This window comes from Chaetodon auriga, chromosome 7 (assembly GCF_051107435.1).
Source record: "Chaetodon auriga isolate fChaAug3 chromosome 7, fChaAug3.hap1, whole genome shotgun sequence".
Classification (NCBI taxonomy): Eukaryota; Metazoa; Chordata; class Actinopteri; order Chaetodontiformes; family Chaetodontidae; genus Chaetodon; species Chaetodon auriga.
In genome coordinates, this window is record NC_135080.1 from 5,632,861 (window position 1) to 5,649,388 (window position 16,528).

The window sequence follows — 16,528 nt, forward strand, 5'->3', positions numbered from 1 at the left end:
TGTGAGTAACAATACCCACTGTAATAGCTTAAAACAGCTACTAGCACTAATGATGTTTGAATGCCATAAACCAAAGTAATACAGTTAATGTTATCTATCAATACCATGTGTAATTTTCTTTATTAGTAAAGAGAAGTAACATTAAAAGATGTATTTTTTCAGGAGCAAAAACTAAATAAATAATAATTAGAATAATAATGTGTGTTCATGCTGTTTATAGTTGCATCATCATCGTCATCATCATCTTTTTACAATTTTGTGCATGTCTGAGCCATTTCACAGACAGTTATTTTTGTGTCTATAGCTGGGGCCAAGATATTATTGTTCCCATGAAAATACAAATGTCTGTAGGAGGGTGAGATATAGATCAGGTTTTGTGGCTTTGAAAGGCTGGTGTGTGTGACACCAATGACAATTTGACATTATAATAAAAGTAGTCTTTAGATTTAGTAGGAAATAAGTGCACGTTTTAGGATTTAAAACTGTAAAAACACCTGATGTAAATTTACACTTTACATCAAAGTATGGGTGTTCTGGCTGAGCTGTCTGGTTCTTGGTTTCATACTGTCCATGTAAGAGAGTGATGCTCTGAGACTCACTGCCTGCACTCCCTCCCACCACTAGGTGGCGCAAACTACATTCTGAAAGATTTAAACAGTGAGTGCTCTGGCATTTGTTCAGAGCAGATATTATGTAATGATTCTTTGTTAGCAGTCCAAATAAATGACACTTTTATAGAAAAGATACAGCTGGATTGTCTATCCCATCTGCTTATTATATGTGTCTGCTAATGTGGCACTCAGCTTCAGGGCTCTAACAATATGCTCAGCTATTTTGAAGGAGTGCACTGAAAAGTGTATTTACTAAAGCAATTTGTTTAAAACCCAATATTGAACCATATAAAACAGAAAGTGTGCTGATTTGTCCAGACAACTTCACTTAAGTGCAACACAACAAGCTGTTGATCAGACAAAACTGCCTTTTTGCCAGAGCTTTAATGCAATGTTTTAAATAACTAGAAAATTCTTAAATCAAGTGAAATCAGCAAGTCTAGGATGTTTTTACAAAGCAAAAACACTGTGAGAAATGCATCAAAACTGTGTGCACCTTTAAACCTACATAAAATAATAATTGCAAACAAAACTGTAAATGTGATGCTATTCCCACTTGTTAAAAATGACCCTCCATAAATGATTTAATATACAGGAGAATCTACTGAGTATAAGTCATGATAATTCATCACACAAAAGTGATAAAGCCCAGTGTATTTGCATATAGAAGTGTGGTTTTGGGAGGTTCTGGGTGGTCCATGGATGCATGAAATGTTGCCATCCTCCTTGAGTGGAGGGTGAGACTCGTGGTATAAAAACTCCCACCCTGAGTCTTCTCCTGTTACTCTGGGTCTGGAAGGGCTAGCTAAGAAATCAAGGATGAAGCTCCTTTTTGTAGCTGCCTTTGCACTCTTTGTGCTCTCTACATTTGACAAGGCTGACTCTTCAGCTTATGACAAAATAGTTGCCCACAGTCGCATCAGGGCAAGAAAAGAAGGGTAAGCTTCTCAATATTTTTCATTCTGATAATTCTGGAGTCTCTGGACACCTTTGTGATGTTGTTATTTCATCTTGCATGCAATAATATTGAGCCTTGAGCATAACAAGCAACAGTAGTTATGTTTCTGCATATTTCTCTTTCCTATTTTTATTGGAATGCGGTCACAACAAAATCAATAGTGCATTTTTGGCATTTGTCACAAACTGTTATTGAATAATAGTTGTTGAATCATAACTCAAATCTGACAAAGCAGTTTCACATCCAGCTGGCGTGGATGTCATTATTCATATCGACTGTCTGGTCTCGGAAGCAGCAGGGGTGATTGTCAAACAATTATTCACGCTTTAACAGACTTGTGTTACTCAGCAGGGCTGTTTGTCACATGTTAATTAGTTTCCAGAAGATGTTATCCATGTGTTACCTGGTGTTTAATGCTTGATCCCTTTTACTCCTTCTGTTCTCATCAGACCCAATGTCTGCGCACTCCAGCAAGTCATGGGGACCAAGAAGAAGTACTTCAGCACTTGTCGTAATTGGTACCAAGGGGCCATCTGTGGAAAGAAAGCGTAAGTTTTGTTTCATGTTTCAAACAGGACAAGTTCTCTCTCCTTTTTAAAGATGAACATTACAAGCAAATTCAGTGACTAAAAAGTTTAACCTGAGCATCAGATCTGTAAGTTCTTGAACATGTAGCTTTTCTATTTCGTGTTTGCTTTCCTCTACTTCTTCTTCTCTGCTTCTTCTTTAAGGGTTTTCATGGAAACTTTAATGTTTCCATGGAGACAGACATCTGTTATCTTACTTTGCATCAATCACCCGTTTAAAATGAAAAACACATTCGTGGACACAACCCTAAAGCCATTGTATTGAAGACTACACTATTCAGTCCTATAAACTCAAAGTTAGGTTTTTCATAACTTAGGGAGCCTGGTCCTCGTCGGATGCCACAGTGGTGAACCACTGATTCCAGGATATGATGTGGCTGCAAAATGTTGACTGTATTCATGAATGGAAAAGTGTTCAGTTCAATCATTCTAGACTTCCCCTTTTCTCTTATTGTTCCAGCATTCTCAGCACTTTTATGTTTAAACATGGATCGAAGCCATGCCTATTTTGCAGTCTCTCTCCCTCTCTCACTTTCTGTCACACACATGCACACACACAGCTTGGCCTCTATGCCTGCATTATGCCTAAGTCGTGCTCAGCTCTCCAAATAGGCTTGGCTCTTCATGATGAATACACACTGCTCACTGAACTTGACAAATGATAATGTTGGGGACAGCCAAATAATTTTATCTGTTTCAATGGCAGCCTGACATGGAACTATGGAATCAATCAAAAGATTACTTGGCCAAAGCTGCAAGATGCTCATGCAAGGTCTCCTGAAAGCACAACTTCTAATTTGTACTGTAGATTCCAGTTTGAATAACACAAACATTTTTTTCAAAGCAGAGCTGTAGTTAAGATTAATCAAATTGGTTTCTGATTCAGGAGACAGACAAACATGTTAAAGGGCAACTTAAATTAAATAGATTAGTGTGATTTCATGTGCCACATGTTGACAATGATACACAAAAGAAGTGTGCACATACAGCATTAACACAGTACTCATCATGACACAGATCATATTACCTTCCCCAACCAAACCTATGACTCGCCCATCGCTCCTCCCATCATGTCTTCCACAAGCTACTCCAGATGTTTCCCTGCAATTCACAAGAATAATAAATTGATAAACTTTTTCCATAGACAAAGTTTATTTTTGATTTAGCTTATGTGCAAGATACAATACAATACGACATCTATCCCACTGTACTTAAATGCAACAGGCAAGCGCTACCATCTTGAATGTATAAAACAATTCAGGCTAACTCAGTGACCAGGATGATTTAATGTGGCTTACACTGCACTTTTTGCAGTAGTTTTTGGCAGTTGGTGCTCAGTCTCACTTTTTTTACCCAGTCAATGTACATGTCTTCACCCACTGCGGTTTAATTCAATGAATGAGAATATTTATGCTTCCAGAGCAGCTCTGGAAGCAGGACAACCGAACCCCCAAACTGCCCATTAGTGATGGGTTGAACTGGAATAAAGCCACATACAACTTATACAATGTTTGACAAAGTTATCACGAATCTTAATGGAAAGGTTCTTTTATAGATGCTGACAAGTCAGAAGTTTCCAACTCCATGGCCAGACACAAACCCCCAATGTGGGAGTGCAATGCAGCGAGGGCTTGCTGACTCTGCCCCAATGGGGCCTGTGTGATCTCATCCCAGTCCCTCAAGCTCCATTCAACTTTGATTCAAATACAGCTGTTAAAGAGGTGCAGTTAGCCATGACCCAGAAGCCTCAGTCTGTACTCTGTCTGAGACATCAACAGTGGATAACCGCTGTGAGCAACCCGCTACAGTCAAGGGAACAAGTTGCTGCCTGAAGTCTTCGCTCTCCTCCCAAAGTCTCAATGTTTAGTCATTAATTGCTAATGATAACTAGCTGTCTGCAAAAGGTTGCTCTTGCATGTGGTACATGTGTGTTATGCTCATGCATTTTTTTCCTCAAACAAAAAAATGAATTAATTGTGTATTGGAATCCTACTGCTGGAGACTTCTGTATGTGTCGCATCTTGTAATTATCAGATAATTCAATCCAATCACATATTTGTCCTTACCTGTGCTGACTTTGTTGCTGTTGTTAAGTACAGCCACTGCTCCCAAACACTGTTGACGCTCATGCACAGCCAACCAACCAACCAACCATACTGTGCTACTTTATATATTGTCACATTTGTAAGTGATCAAGCTGTGAAAGATGAGAACTTGATAATGTTCTTAGTATTTGTCATGATTATTGTAATCTGTTTGGATGAAAAATGTGGGAAGAAGCAGCTCCCTGTTAGAGTCTCTAACCATAAAAACTGGGCAGCCTATGGTAATGAACTCCCCTGGCAAGTCTGGATGCATGTGGCATTGTTAATCCCTAATAGCTGCATCTGCGGTGTTCTTTATATCTTGTGGGTATTTTTATTGTTGCATACCTGTTAGTAATTTGAAGTGAAATGTACATCTCCAAATGTCTGGTCCTCCAAGAGCTGGAAACAATGCTGTAGTTCCAACATGTTCAAACCTGCTGATGCAAGGGGTATAGTCATGTTTATATGTAACAGCTGCACTTTGAATTTTACTATCCTTCTCAGGCTGCGGTGTCCAGCACTGTTTACAGTGGAGAGGAGTGGAGATTTGTTTGTCCAACACCAAAAAAAAAAAAAAAAAAAAAAAAACATTCATCATTTGTATCTAATTTAGTTAAACAGAAGTCACAATGCTTATTCTCTAAATTACAAAAGGCTGTTAAAAATGCTGTAAAAACTCTGGTGACAATTGACTAAAGTTGTTTTTCAGATTAACTCAAAGGTTTCCGTACAGACATCAAACCCTTTAAATGTTCTTTGTGTCAACCAAAATTTCCTAAAACTTGATGCTAATTACACTGCAGTTTTTTGAAGGCCAAAGTTTTAATGTTTCTGAGGTTAACCAAATGCAAAGTATAGTCCAAACTAATTGTTAAGCTTCAAAGAAGAGGGCTTGGTGATATAAATCTACTACTGTAATGGTAGCATAATCCTCGAGGCACCCTTTCCATTAGGTTTTGGCCTAAGCTATTGGATCACATGGTCTGTTTGGGTAATGAAGGAGATAATGAGTAACATCTGGAAACACTGAATGCACAAGACCAAAGCCCAATGATGATTCAGCTAAAAATATGGCAGCCAGAAGAACATACAAATCTCTTGCACAGATTGTGTTGAAAGATGTTGAAAGATGCTTGCAAGCAGTATTATATTTCAAGGAAATATGCTACTTGTTTGAGCTGACCTGTGTGTTTTGCCTGCAGGACTGTACTTTATGAATGCTGCCCAGGGTACATGAAGATGGACGGCATGCGTGGTTGCCCTGCAGGTACAGTGTGTTAAGTACAATGTAGTCAGTGTATACATGTTGAAGCCACATCCACCAGCTGTTGAGCAGCTGTGTGCTATTTTTGAAATCAGACCAAACACTGTAGAGGAGGATGCCACAGCATATTGTTGACACATGTAGGTTTTTCTTTACAAGTCCGAAATGTTTCAGATTTTTAATTTCTATTTTCAGAAAGACAGCCTGACAATATAATAATGCTTGTTGTAAATTTCTTTGTAAGTGGCCCCTATTGACCATGTGTATGGCACCTTGGGTCTGGTGAAGGCCACCTCAACCCAAAGATATGCTGACATGTCGAAGCTAAGGCCTGAGATTGAGGGATCTGGATCTTTCACCTTCTTTGCCCCCAGCAATGAGGCCTGGGAGCTTTTGGATGAGGTGAGTGAAGAACCAAACACAAAACAGTGGAGCCTCTCTGTCTGTGACTTTTTAACATCTCATTTTACTCCCCTCAACAGACAGTCAGGAGTGCACTCGTCAGCAATGTGAACATTGAACTGTACAACGCTCTGCACTATCACATGGCCAACAAACGCCTCTTAACTAAAGATTTAAGGAATGGAATGACAGTCACCTCCATGTACAATGACCTTGGTCTTCATATTAACCATTACTCCAATGGGGTGAGTATTACCATTCAGCATTATCATAGCAGTCCCCTTTTAGTTTTACTAAAAAATATTTTCAGTGTATAACAGTGAAGTATATGTAATGTGCAGGTGGTGACTGTGAACTGCGCCAGGATTATCTACGGTAACCAGGTTGCCACCAATGGAGTTGTGCACGTCATTGATCGTGTTATCAGCGCTGTTGGACGCACAATGCAGGATGTCATCGAGGTCGACGATGACCTGACAACTCTGAGTGTGAGTAAACAGGATATGATGTGAAGGTCAGGGATTCTGAAGTAATCACAAACACTGCCGTAAAGGTGGATCATGTTGGGTTGCAAGGGAGCTTGATATGCAAGTTTTTGCAACAGTGCAACTAACAGGGCAAAGAAAGGAAATCATTTACTTCCTTTACTTGCTTCATTTAACAGGGATAGTACACATTACTGTAGGAAAGGAAACAGTAAATGTGAAAAATAAAACCAAAAATATACTGCAGAGTTTGCATTTACAATAATATTATTTTAAATTCATTTTTCAAATGAATAGGTTATTATGTCAATCTTATGCAGCTGATGGTTGAAATATATATACTGTACTCTATTGTATACTGAAGTTCATTATATATGATCCTGCTGGCAAAATCACCATCTAGGATGTGGCTCAAAGTGCTGGACTGTTGGAGAAGCTGGGTCAGCCAGGACATTACACTCTCTTTGCCCCCACCAACGAAGCCTTTGAGAGTCTGGGCAGTGAAGTGTTGGAGAGACTTCAGAGCGACAAGGAAGTCCTTAAAGGTAAACCAGACTTTTACTCTCAGGTCTGTAGCTGTCCTTAATGCCCAGTAGATCACTCAAGGCCATTTAAAACACTGCAGTCTAGAGTGGGGATTTATATTAACTTTAGCAAACTAGGACCATATTTATATTCCACAATGAAGGTACAGGGAAAAGAAATGCAGTGGTTCCTTGGCGGCATTGATGCTAGACTAAATCACCCATAAAGTGATTTTTTTTTTCTTTTTTGCATGTTCAACTTCTTCCAATTTGAAACAGATGAAGCCACAGTGGACTGGAACTTACACACACTTGGCAAGCTGTACATAACAAAGTTCTGCTGAAGAGTAATAAAAATAAGTCTCTAGTTTCAAGTCATGCGTGACATTGTGGGTGGAAAGTCAAACAATGCGACACATCATTTGACACTTTGGTAATGTTTTTCTTCTTTTTTTGAGTTATATATGTTGTGGGTAGGTCAAGATCAATATATGTAACTATTAATTTACAATAATTGTACCACTAAGAATGTCAATCAGAGCAACTTAAAGCTTCAAATATACATTGAATAACTCAAAGCAAAACAAAAACAAACAGCAACAACAAAACATTGCAGAATCTCAACATTTTTAATATTAGCTGGTTTTGTATCAACACTGAGAGGCAGGAAGCAGCTGCTTCATTGAGCAAACTGGTCAAATTGGCAACAACCCCAAACTTTTTATTAGCCCACAGCTTACCCTGTGATGTGAGATCAGACCATTTCACACAAAGTTAAACAGAAACTGAAGAAATCACAAGTCTTTTCACTAAAGGACCCAAGGGATCCAAGGGGTCCTCAGGTTGCCAGGACATTACATCCTGAGCTGCAATAACAGGAGAAAGAACATAAAACAACCCATGCAGCTGACTGACCTACTCTTAATTCAAATAAACACGGTAAATGGACTGCATTTATATGGCACATTCTACATTAACGGACAACACACTTTACAATTTTGCCTCTCATTCACCCATTGACAAACACATGCTAGGTGCTGGCTGGTGCTGAGCCACAGCCAACTGAGATCTGCCTGTACATCTAAGCCAAAATTAATTTCATACTTTGTCTTGTTTTTTCAGCCCTTCTTAATTTCCACCTTCTGGACTCAGTCCAGTGCTCTGAGGCCATCATGGCAGGCAGCTCTTATGAGACTCTGGAGGGCAACAACATTGAGATTGGCTGTGATGGCGAAAGTTTAACAGTCAACGGTATCAAGATGGTGCGCAAGAAGGACATTGTCACCACCAATGGTGTCATCCACCTCATTGACCAAGTGCTCATGCCAGACTCAGGTTAGACTCCCATCTCCGCTTTCTCTCTTGGTAAAGTGTACCTGGTCTACTACAGAAATACATAATTGTGCCAGGTGTTTGGTATTTTTTCTGTAATCCATATTTAAATGGTGTTGGGATTGCCTGTGCCTTTTAAGCTAAGCAGGTGATGGAACTGTTGGGATCTTCCCAGTCAACCTTTGGCGATATGGTGTCCGAGTTAGGCCTTTCTGCTGCCATGAGACCAGAGGTTGAGTATACTTTGCTGGCTCCCCTCAATGTTGCCTTCAATGGTGAGTCACATACTTATCATTACATCATGCATGTTCCTCTGTTTTCCTCTCAGTGGTTGGCTAAATATGAACCCTGGCTGCTCCAAACTTAGTCACAGTCTGGAATAAAGGAGAATATTTTCCCTCGTGCGCTAACCCATAAGTGACTAGATATGTTTATGGGGCTTCTAGGAAATCATGGATTTATTGGGACACTGCAGAAGGTTTATCTGTAAGACCAAATACCCACTCTGGATTTCTTTTAGGGGGAGTAGAAATGTTTTGTTTCTGAACAAGACTGTAATTAATCGAGGCAGAATATTTTTTTCATTGCAGACATACATTTTTAAATGGGTGTAAGGAATGCATAAGGCATAAGAACAAAGCTGTATGGAACAGGAACTTTCCATTTAAGTCAAAATATTTACCTACATTACAGTAACTATGTGTTCTGTACATGTTCCACCTATACAACTATGCATTAAATCTTTAAGTCTTGTGATCTTCGATCATGGTTAGTTTTACAGATGTACGATATCACTGGTATGTTTAATCTTTAATCTGAAACAGTTGCTTTCCTCTACAGATGAAGTGATGTCCATGGATCAGAGGTTGCTCAGGATAATCCTGGAGAGCCACGTCTTGAAGAATAAGTTTGTCCTAGGGCAGCTGTATAATGGCCAGCGGCTGGAGACCATTGGAGGAAAACTTCTGAGGGTCTTCATCTATCGCACAGTATGTTCTCTTTTCTGAAGTTTTGCCTAAAACCTGTGGCTGAGTGCCACTAAGCATAGACTATATGCATTACCCCTATAATTTGACCATCAATCCTCATATCTTTGACATGTAACATTAATTCTCCTTGCCTTTAACTTGTGGATTATTTCTGCAGGCTGTGTGCATTGAGAATTCCTGTCTGATAAGAGGCAGTAAGGAAGGAAGCAATGGGGCCCTTCATCTTATGAGGACTCTGTTGAAACCGGCAGACAAAAACATGTTTGAGATTCTGACAGAAAATGGAGGGTTCAAGTAAGTCGAGAGCAATGTTTGTGAAAATGGACTGTGGTATTAAAATGCTGCATAATACTCAAACCGCATCTTTCTGTATCTTTCCATTAAATCCACATGGCACATATGGGAATGAGAAAGTGCTGCTGTTGCACTATGTCAGTCCACAGTGGTTTCTATAATAGCCAAGTTACTGTTTTCTTCTCTGTGCTGCAGGATCTTTTTGTCTCTGATGGAAGCTGCTGGCTTGACTGACCTGCTGAAACAGGAGGGAGACTTCACTCTGTTTGCCCCAAGCGATAAGGCTTTCGCCATGCTGAGCAACAGTGATTTGGCCTTGCTGAAGAGTGGGTGTCCTAGACTCTCTTTATCTTTTGATATGTTTGAAGTTGTTCGTTGACAATCACACAAAATGAATTATTTATGTGTTTGCTGTTCTTTATTTCAGGTGACATAAATGCTCTCAGAACAATCCTTCTGTATCACTTTAATAATGGTATCACAATTGGTGGTGGTTTGGAGACTGGGGTAACAAACCTTCTCAAGTCTCTCCAGGGCAGCAACCTCAGAGTGATCTTTGTAAGTATTTAGTACAGTAAGACTGAACATCTTTTATTGTTAAGCAATAAAGCGTCTTAGCTTTTCTTATCTTTAAATATGAAGGCATAAAATCTATATTTAATTATTCAGTAAAATTATGGTAGTGTCATTTTTTATTATCTGATAAAATCTCATTATCGATTTTGAAACTCAGTGACCTAAACAAGCTAATAACATTATTTACTGAGTTCACTCCTCATATTTTAAGATGCAGGTTCATTCAAGCCCTTCATTTTGTGGTTTTCTTGACTGTAATTGTTTTAACTGTCTCCCTCAGGCAAACAACAGCATGCAAGTGAATTCTGTCCAAGTCCCTAAATCTGATATGATGGCCACAAATGGAGTCGTTCACTTTGTCAACCAAGTCTTGTACCCTGGAGGTATAATTTTCACCTTTGTTAATATTCCCTTCCTTTTGGAAATGTATCAGGAGATGCACCCTCTGTACTTAAGAACTGTAAAGGCCTGACTGCAGTTAACGCCCTGCACTTTCTTCCAGATATCCCAGTTGGAAGCCAGGAGTTCCTCATGCTTTTGAAGAGGCTCATCACTTACATGCAAATTAAGGTGTTATATCAAAGACTGCCTTCTTGTCATTCAAGGGGAAAGGTTTATTAAGGGCAGGGTGCAGTATTTTTTTTAATTCCTTCTATTCCTGCCAAAATACAATTCATGCAGTTCAACATAAAGTACAAAACAAGAACCTGCTTGAAAGACATCTGTGCAGAACATTAAGTTGGTGGTTATGAATAAGGGTGTGATAGTCTGTTGGTTCTGGACTGAACACAAGAGTTGCTTTATTTTTATTTTTTCCACTGGTGAATTAATTATAGGATTTGTCATGCAGCATACGCAAGAAAAATCTAACTGTGGTCCTGATGTAGCAACAACATTTTGGTGATGTGTTTGTGCTGTAACAGATTATTACTTTTTTTTTTTTTTTTTTGTTTTACAGTTCATTTCAGGATTCAGATATCAGGAAATTCCCCTTACATTTATGAGTAAGTAACAAAATTATTAAGTTTATTTGTGTTATTATTTCTCTCTGTGTTTTTGCAACAGAGTATTTTAAATATCCTAAAAGGCATTCTTCACTGTCATTGATGGCTTTATATCTCCTGTTGTTATTAGAGAGGATCATCACTCGTGTCGTCCAGGAAGGTACAGTAATGATGATAACAGAGTATCATCATCATGTGATTCCTCATCCTTATATTTGCTTAACTAAACAGTTGCATGCGTAAAATTGGGGAAACAAATGGGGAGCCTACTGGCTGTTGTATTTAAATGCGTACTGACACTTTAACTTTAAGTTATGAAATTAAAACATCTCTTTAAAGACTAGATCTCTGAAATCCTTTGATTATGAATCACATTCTTCTAAAGCAACCTGATGAACGTTCTGTTTGCTATGCTCCCTGCATGCAAATGGAAAATCCTCTGTGTCGAGGGGCAGAGCTGTGCTGCCTGTTTTTTTCGACGTAGTGAAACATGCTTTCTTTGCTCTTATAGTTCCTGATGTGACCAAAGTGACAAGAGTGATCCAGGGGGAACCCACCATCACCAAGGTTACCAGGGTCATTGAAGGTCAACCCTCCATTACCAAGGTTACCAGGGTCATTGAAGGTCAACCCACCATTACTAAAGTCACCAGGGTTGTCACAGGTAAATATTTTTTACTTGAATCAAAAAGTCATTAGCTTTATATAATTGAACATGTCAAGAACTGTGAATGCTGTCATCCACAGGTCCTCAGTACTCAGTCAGCACTGGCACCGCCGATATCAACATGGAAGGTCAGTGAAACTAACTCAGATTAGAAAATTAAAGATAATTCTACTTGTTTTAAGTACTGGGGCTCATTGTCCTGCTCATTGTGTGACTATAGTGATCAATGGTGTCCAAAGTTTTATTACTCCTATCAGTGTGGCTGGATTTGCAGGGAAATATTTCCCATCTATAAATACATAATAATAGTTACATTTGTGTTAGTTCACATATTACAAGTAATGCCATTTATATAAATAGGAAATTACTGTACAAACATACTATAATGGGTAATTAAACTGAAAACACATGTATGAAGCTCATCAAATTGCAGCTGTTTAAACACGTTTAGGTACAATGTGAATGTTATCGTTGGTTTTAATGTTAAAATAATCAAAATATAACCTGAATATTCTTTATAGCAAAGCATCTCTGTACAACATATTCAAGTTTCACATCGAGGATATTTTCTTTTTGTTTCAGGAGTTGATCTTTCAGAAATTTCCAGCTCTAATTTTGACCCTGACAGTCTTACCAAGATTATCCAAGGTAAGTTTTATCAGCTTGTACATCTCAGTGGCAGGGAAAGAATAATTCATAAGTAATGTGTGACTTACATGTTTGTTTGCCATTATAGAAGGCAGTACAAGAAGAACCGCTTCCCGAAGAGTTCTAGGTAAAATAAAGAAATGAATAAGTAAAACAACAATAATCAGCCAGGCGACTAAAATAATGCATTTTTAATACACCAAATGCAGCTTAGCCTGTGAGCTAATTCATGTGGTAAACTGCCATGTGCACATGGCATACTCTTCTACCTGCATCATATATTCAACACACCCCTTCAATCATGGTGGGTGTACTTAAAGGAATAATCTCATATTTTGGGAAATATGCTTGGACTTCTCAGTTTCTCGCTGTAAGTGTGAAATGTTTTACTGAGGGGTTTTGTGCTGGAATGTTTCTCAGCCAATAAAAAGTCCCGCTCATAACCCCGAAAAAACCACAGTGTGCCATTTTTTTCACTTTTCATACATTTTGTTAACAAAGACAGAGTGAATTCCATTGTTTACAGGCTTTGTGCTAAACTAAGCTAACCAGCTGCTGATTGTTCATCTGTACATACTGAAATGGGAACAGTATAATTGTTGTAAGAAAGCAAATAAGCATATTTCCCTAAAAATGTTCCAGCTATTCCTTTAAGATAAGTGTGCAACGCTCACTCCTTTACTGCCATGCTTGCCGCCACAATGCTCATATGAAAGCTATGCTGACACATGGTGCCGCTGCAGCTGCTGTCCAAACTGTATAGCTTTTCATGAGCCTCAGGGTCACACCAGCATCCACCTGTAGGCTCGGAGTCTATAAGTTATCATCATCATTCATACTGTCTGCTATGCTGATCTTGGCGTCTCTTTGTGGGGAGTCATAAGATCAGAGCATAGACGCCAATCGCAACGCAATGCATATTCTACATTCTGATAATGATCGATTCCATGTGAGTTGGCTGACTGACATTTATTAATGGTTCTATCCTTTTCTAGCTGGAAACAGGAGGAGGGGAAGGGACTGAGCACGGACGGATGAGAATATCGACGTAAAGGCAAAGAAGGAGACGGCAAACCCACAGGTTGAAACTGGTGTTTAATACAGGGGATACACTTAAAATGTCAGTGATTTCAAGTATACTGTAATAGGTGTAACTGACAAAAATAAAACTATTCTCATAAACAATTTAATGGTGCTTTGAATGTATATCTATTATGAGTGTGCAATGTCTGAAGAGAGTCTTTTAGTTCAGTAAATGTAAGTAAACCAGGTTCAAATTAACATTTTGGCATGACTTCAAAGACATGAAACATTTCAGGGTAGCAATAAAGTCCTTTAAATCCAAGCCATTAGGGTAGTAATAAAACATTTCAATTCTAAACTTCTCTATGCCTTCACTTGACATGAAGGTTAAAGTAAGGAGATTTTACCAGCTGTTAGGGAAGATTTATATTATCTCAGCATGATAAAGATTGAAAATGATGATGTGTCTTCAGACTTAAACTTTTACATATTTTTAATTTCTCTGGCTGTAACTTGTTCAAGGTTTCATGTAAATGTTGTCTGTGCTTGTATCCCCCTGCAGGTTTTTTCCTTCCTATTTTCAAACATCTGCCAATAAAATGCATTTTTTTTTATATATATATATGGATATACCAATTCGAATGTACTTGTGAGGCTCTTTGGCAGTCAACATTGGTTCAGAGAAGAGAGTCTAAAATATCACATGTCTAGTCTAAATATTGTGTCTGCATTTTGTTTTTCTAAGTACAAAGTCTTCAGATTTGACTGACTTATCCTTTTCAATGACCCAGTCATTTTTCTGTATGTTTAAAAAGGAACTTGGCCATCTATTTTTAGCAGCTTCCAAGACATCATGTAAAATATAAAATAAACTGGGTTGAATGTGCAAAATGAATTCTCTTTCCCCATTTTTCATGGAATGTCTGTATCTCCATTTAATACAGTGTTCTTATGTAAGTCGGATAATGTGAAAACAAATTAATCACTGATGTTAACTTTAGCATCATTAAATGTGGTTTTGCTTATAGTAGGTATTATGAAATGCACAACAATGAGTGCATTGCAGTCTGTTTATCAGAAGAAACTGTAAATCATGTTTAAGATGGTGTTTGTAACTATACAGCCAGCTGGAATATTTGCCCTGAGGTTGCAGGGACATTGTGTGAGCTGTTGTGTGCAGACGTTTGGGTCAGGTCCAGCTCCTCTGTTATTTGGCTCATGTGCAAAGCTCCTCAGCGCAGTTTATGGCGTCTTGGATCGACTAAAATGGTTAAAAATCTGAGCAGCCGCCAAGATAGAAACACTTACTCATGCAACATACAAAAAAACACAAACAAGGCAAAATGTATAGAGCATTTTTTTGGTTCATCTGTATACTATCATCATCTTTACATTAAAAATAATTAACAGTATGCAGCAACAGGCTTTATTGATCCAGGCAGCTGGTTAACCACTGCTTGAAGTGGTTATACTGATGATCATTGTGGTGCCATTTATAGTACATGCTGCTTAATTTAGTAATATTTGAAATGACATCTTAAGTGAAACAGTCTGTCTGTTCATCCAGTCAGTGGCATACGGAAATTCAAAATAATAACATGCCTGCCAATCAAACAAGAAGTACAAAAAAATTAGATTTATATATTGTTCACTATACAAAAAACGTGTGTCACATGTCACATGTGTGACAAAAAAAATACAACCCCAGTTCCAAAAAGCTGGGACGCTGTGCAAAACATAAATAAAAGCAGAATGCAATTATTTTCCAACAACAGTTTTATGAGCTTGTGTAGTAATCTCCTTTATCCAATCATGTGTTCACAAAGTGGTGAACCTCTCTCCATCCCCGCATGTGAACCACTGAGCCTTTCCAGGATGCCCCTTTCATACCCAGTCATGATACTATCACCTGTTACCAATGAACCTGTTTACCTGTGGAAAGTTCCAAACAGATGTTTTTAGAGTGTTCCACATCTTCCCAGTCTTAAGCCTCTCCTGTCCCAACTTGTTTGAAGCATAATGCTGGCATATTCAGAAACAGCAGATATTTACAAAAGTCAATGAAGTTGATGAGGTAAAGCGTTAAATACATTTTCTTCGTGCTGTCTTCAATTGAGCGTATGTCAGAGAGGAATGGCAAGTTATCACATTCAGTTTTATTTATGTCTTACGCAGCCAGTATTTTTTGGAGTTGAGGTCATATGGGATCCCTTAAATCTTTCACCTTGTTGCATAGATCAGCATATTCACATCTGTACACTGTGGTTGTTTCAACAAGTAATGTACTGTCAAAAGCTTGCCTGCTCTACACCGAACCAATGAGGTCACTTTTCACATCTCTGATTCAAACATGTTGAGCTGAATGTATGTCATGACAACACACATATGGTATATGAACTGCTAAATTTGGTGCATATGCATATTTTGTTTACATCATATGAGTTAATGCAATTTAACTCACATTATTGATGTTGCACAGCTGTATTTTTTCAGCATAAAGAAGGAAGGAGAGGCACCAATTTAACTCAAGTAGAGGTTTGATAAGTTTGTGTTTGATTCAGGGGGATTCAGTGTCTCATCCTGCGTAACGAAAGTCATGTTGCAATTGACCCTAATTCAGTATCTATGATTTTTGTTGACTGGTGCAACATTTAGCCAGACGCAGCTGTACAGATGAAGATATAAGTCGTCTATTTGAAATATTGGAGTTGGCTGGGACCATCAAAATAAATCACTCATCTCTCTGTTTGTTTGCTTTCTTATATAATATTTTCCCTCCACAAAAATTCCTGAAGAAGTGAAGTGTCAGTCACTGTTGCAGATAATAACTAACTGCTTTTGCAAAATGCTATAGTAACATGCAAATCGTACTATGGAGAGAGTGAATACATTCTGCAGTCAGACGCACAGCAGGCAATATTTTATACATTTACAACATTGTCTGAGGATTGAAAAAACATCTGCTGGAGGATCCTATTGCTTTTCCATTTGGTCTTGGATTTTCCACACTGTACTCAGCAGTGATCTCCCAATCTATTATTAAGTCATTTATGAGACTGCTGGTATCACCAACAACA

At 38.4% G+C, this 16,528-nt stretch overlaps 1 protein-coding gene across 3 annotated transcripts; it reads left to right on the forward strand.

Annotated features, from left to right (window-relative positions):
• The first annotated feature begins 1,397 nt into the window (after nucleotides 1–1,397).
• On the forward strand, nucleotides 1,398–14,338 carry postnb (periostin, osteoblast specific factor b). Of its 3 annotated transcripts, none has more exons than XM_076735025.1 (22): nucleotides 1,398–1,549; nucleotides 2,019–2,117; nucleotides 5,446–5,510; nucleotides 5,752–5,909; nucleotides 5,990–6,154; nucleotides 6,251–6,397; nucleotides 6,798–6,939; nucleotides 8,041–8,253; nucleotides 8,391–8,525; nucleotides 9,091–9,239; nucleotides 9,397–9,533; nucleotides 9,729–9,859; nucleotides 9,961–10,091; nucleotides 10,390–10,492; nucleotides 10,612–10,679; nucleotides 11,068–11,113; nucleotides 11,244–11,273; nucleotides 11,625–11,777; nucleotides 11,861–11,908; nucleotides 12,363–12,428; nucleotides 12,517–12,555; nucleotides 13,424–14,338. In XM_076735025.1, the coding sequence occupies exons 1-22, from the start codon at nucleotides 1,431–1,433 to the stop codon at nucleotides 13,450–13,452; spliced, it is 2,373 nt and encodes a 790-aa protein (XP_076591140.1). In that variant the 5' UTR covers nucleotides 1,398–1,430; the 3' UTR covers nucleotides 13,453–14,338. The 3 variants fall into 3 exon arrangements, with proteins under 3 accessions (XP_076591140.1, XP_076591141.1, XP_076591142.1); XM_076735026.1 differs by having other exon boundaries at nucleotides 12,520–12,555; nucleotides 13,424–14,332; XM_076735027.1 differs by lacking the exon at nucleotides 12,517–12,555.
• The last annotated feature ends 2,190 nt before the right edge of the window (nucleotides 14,339–16,528 follow it).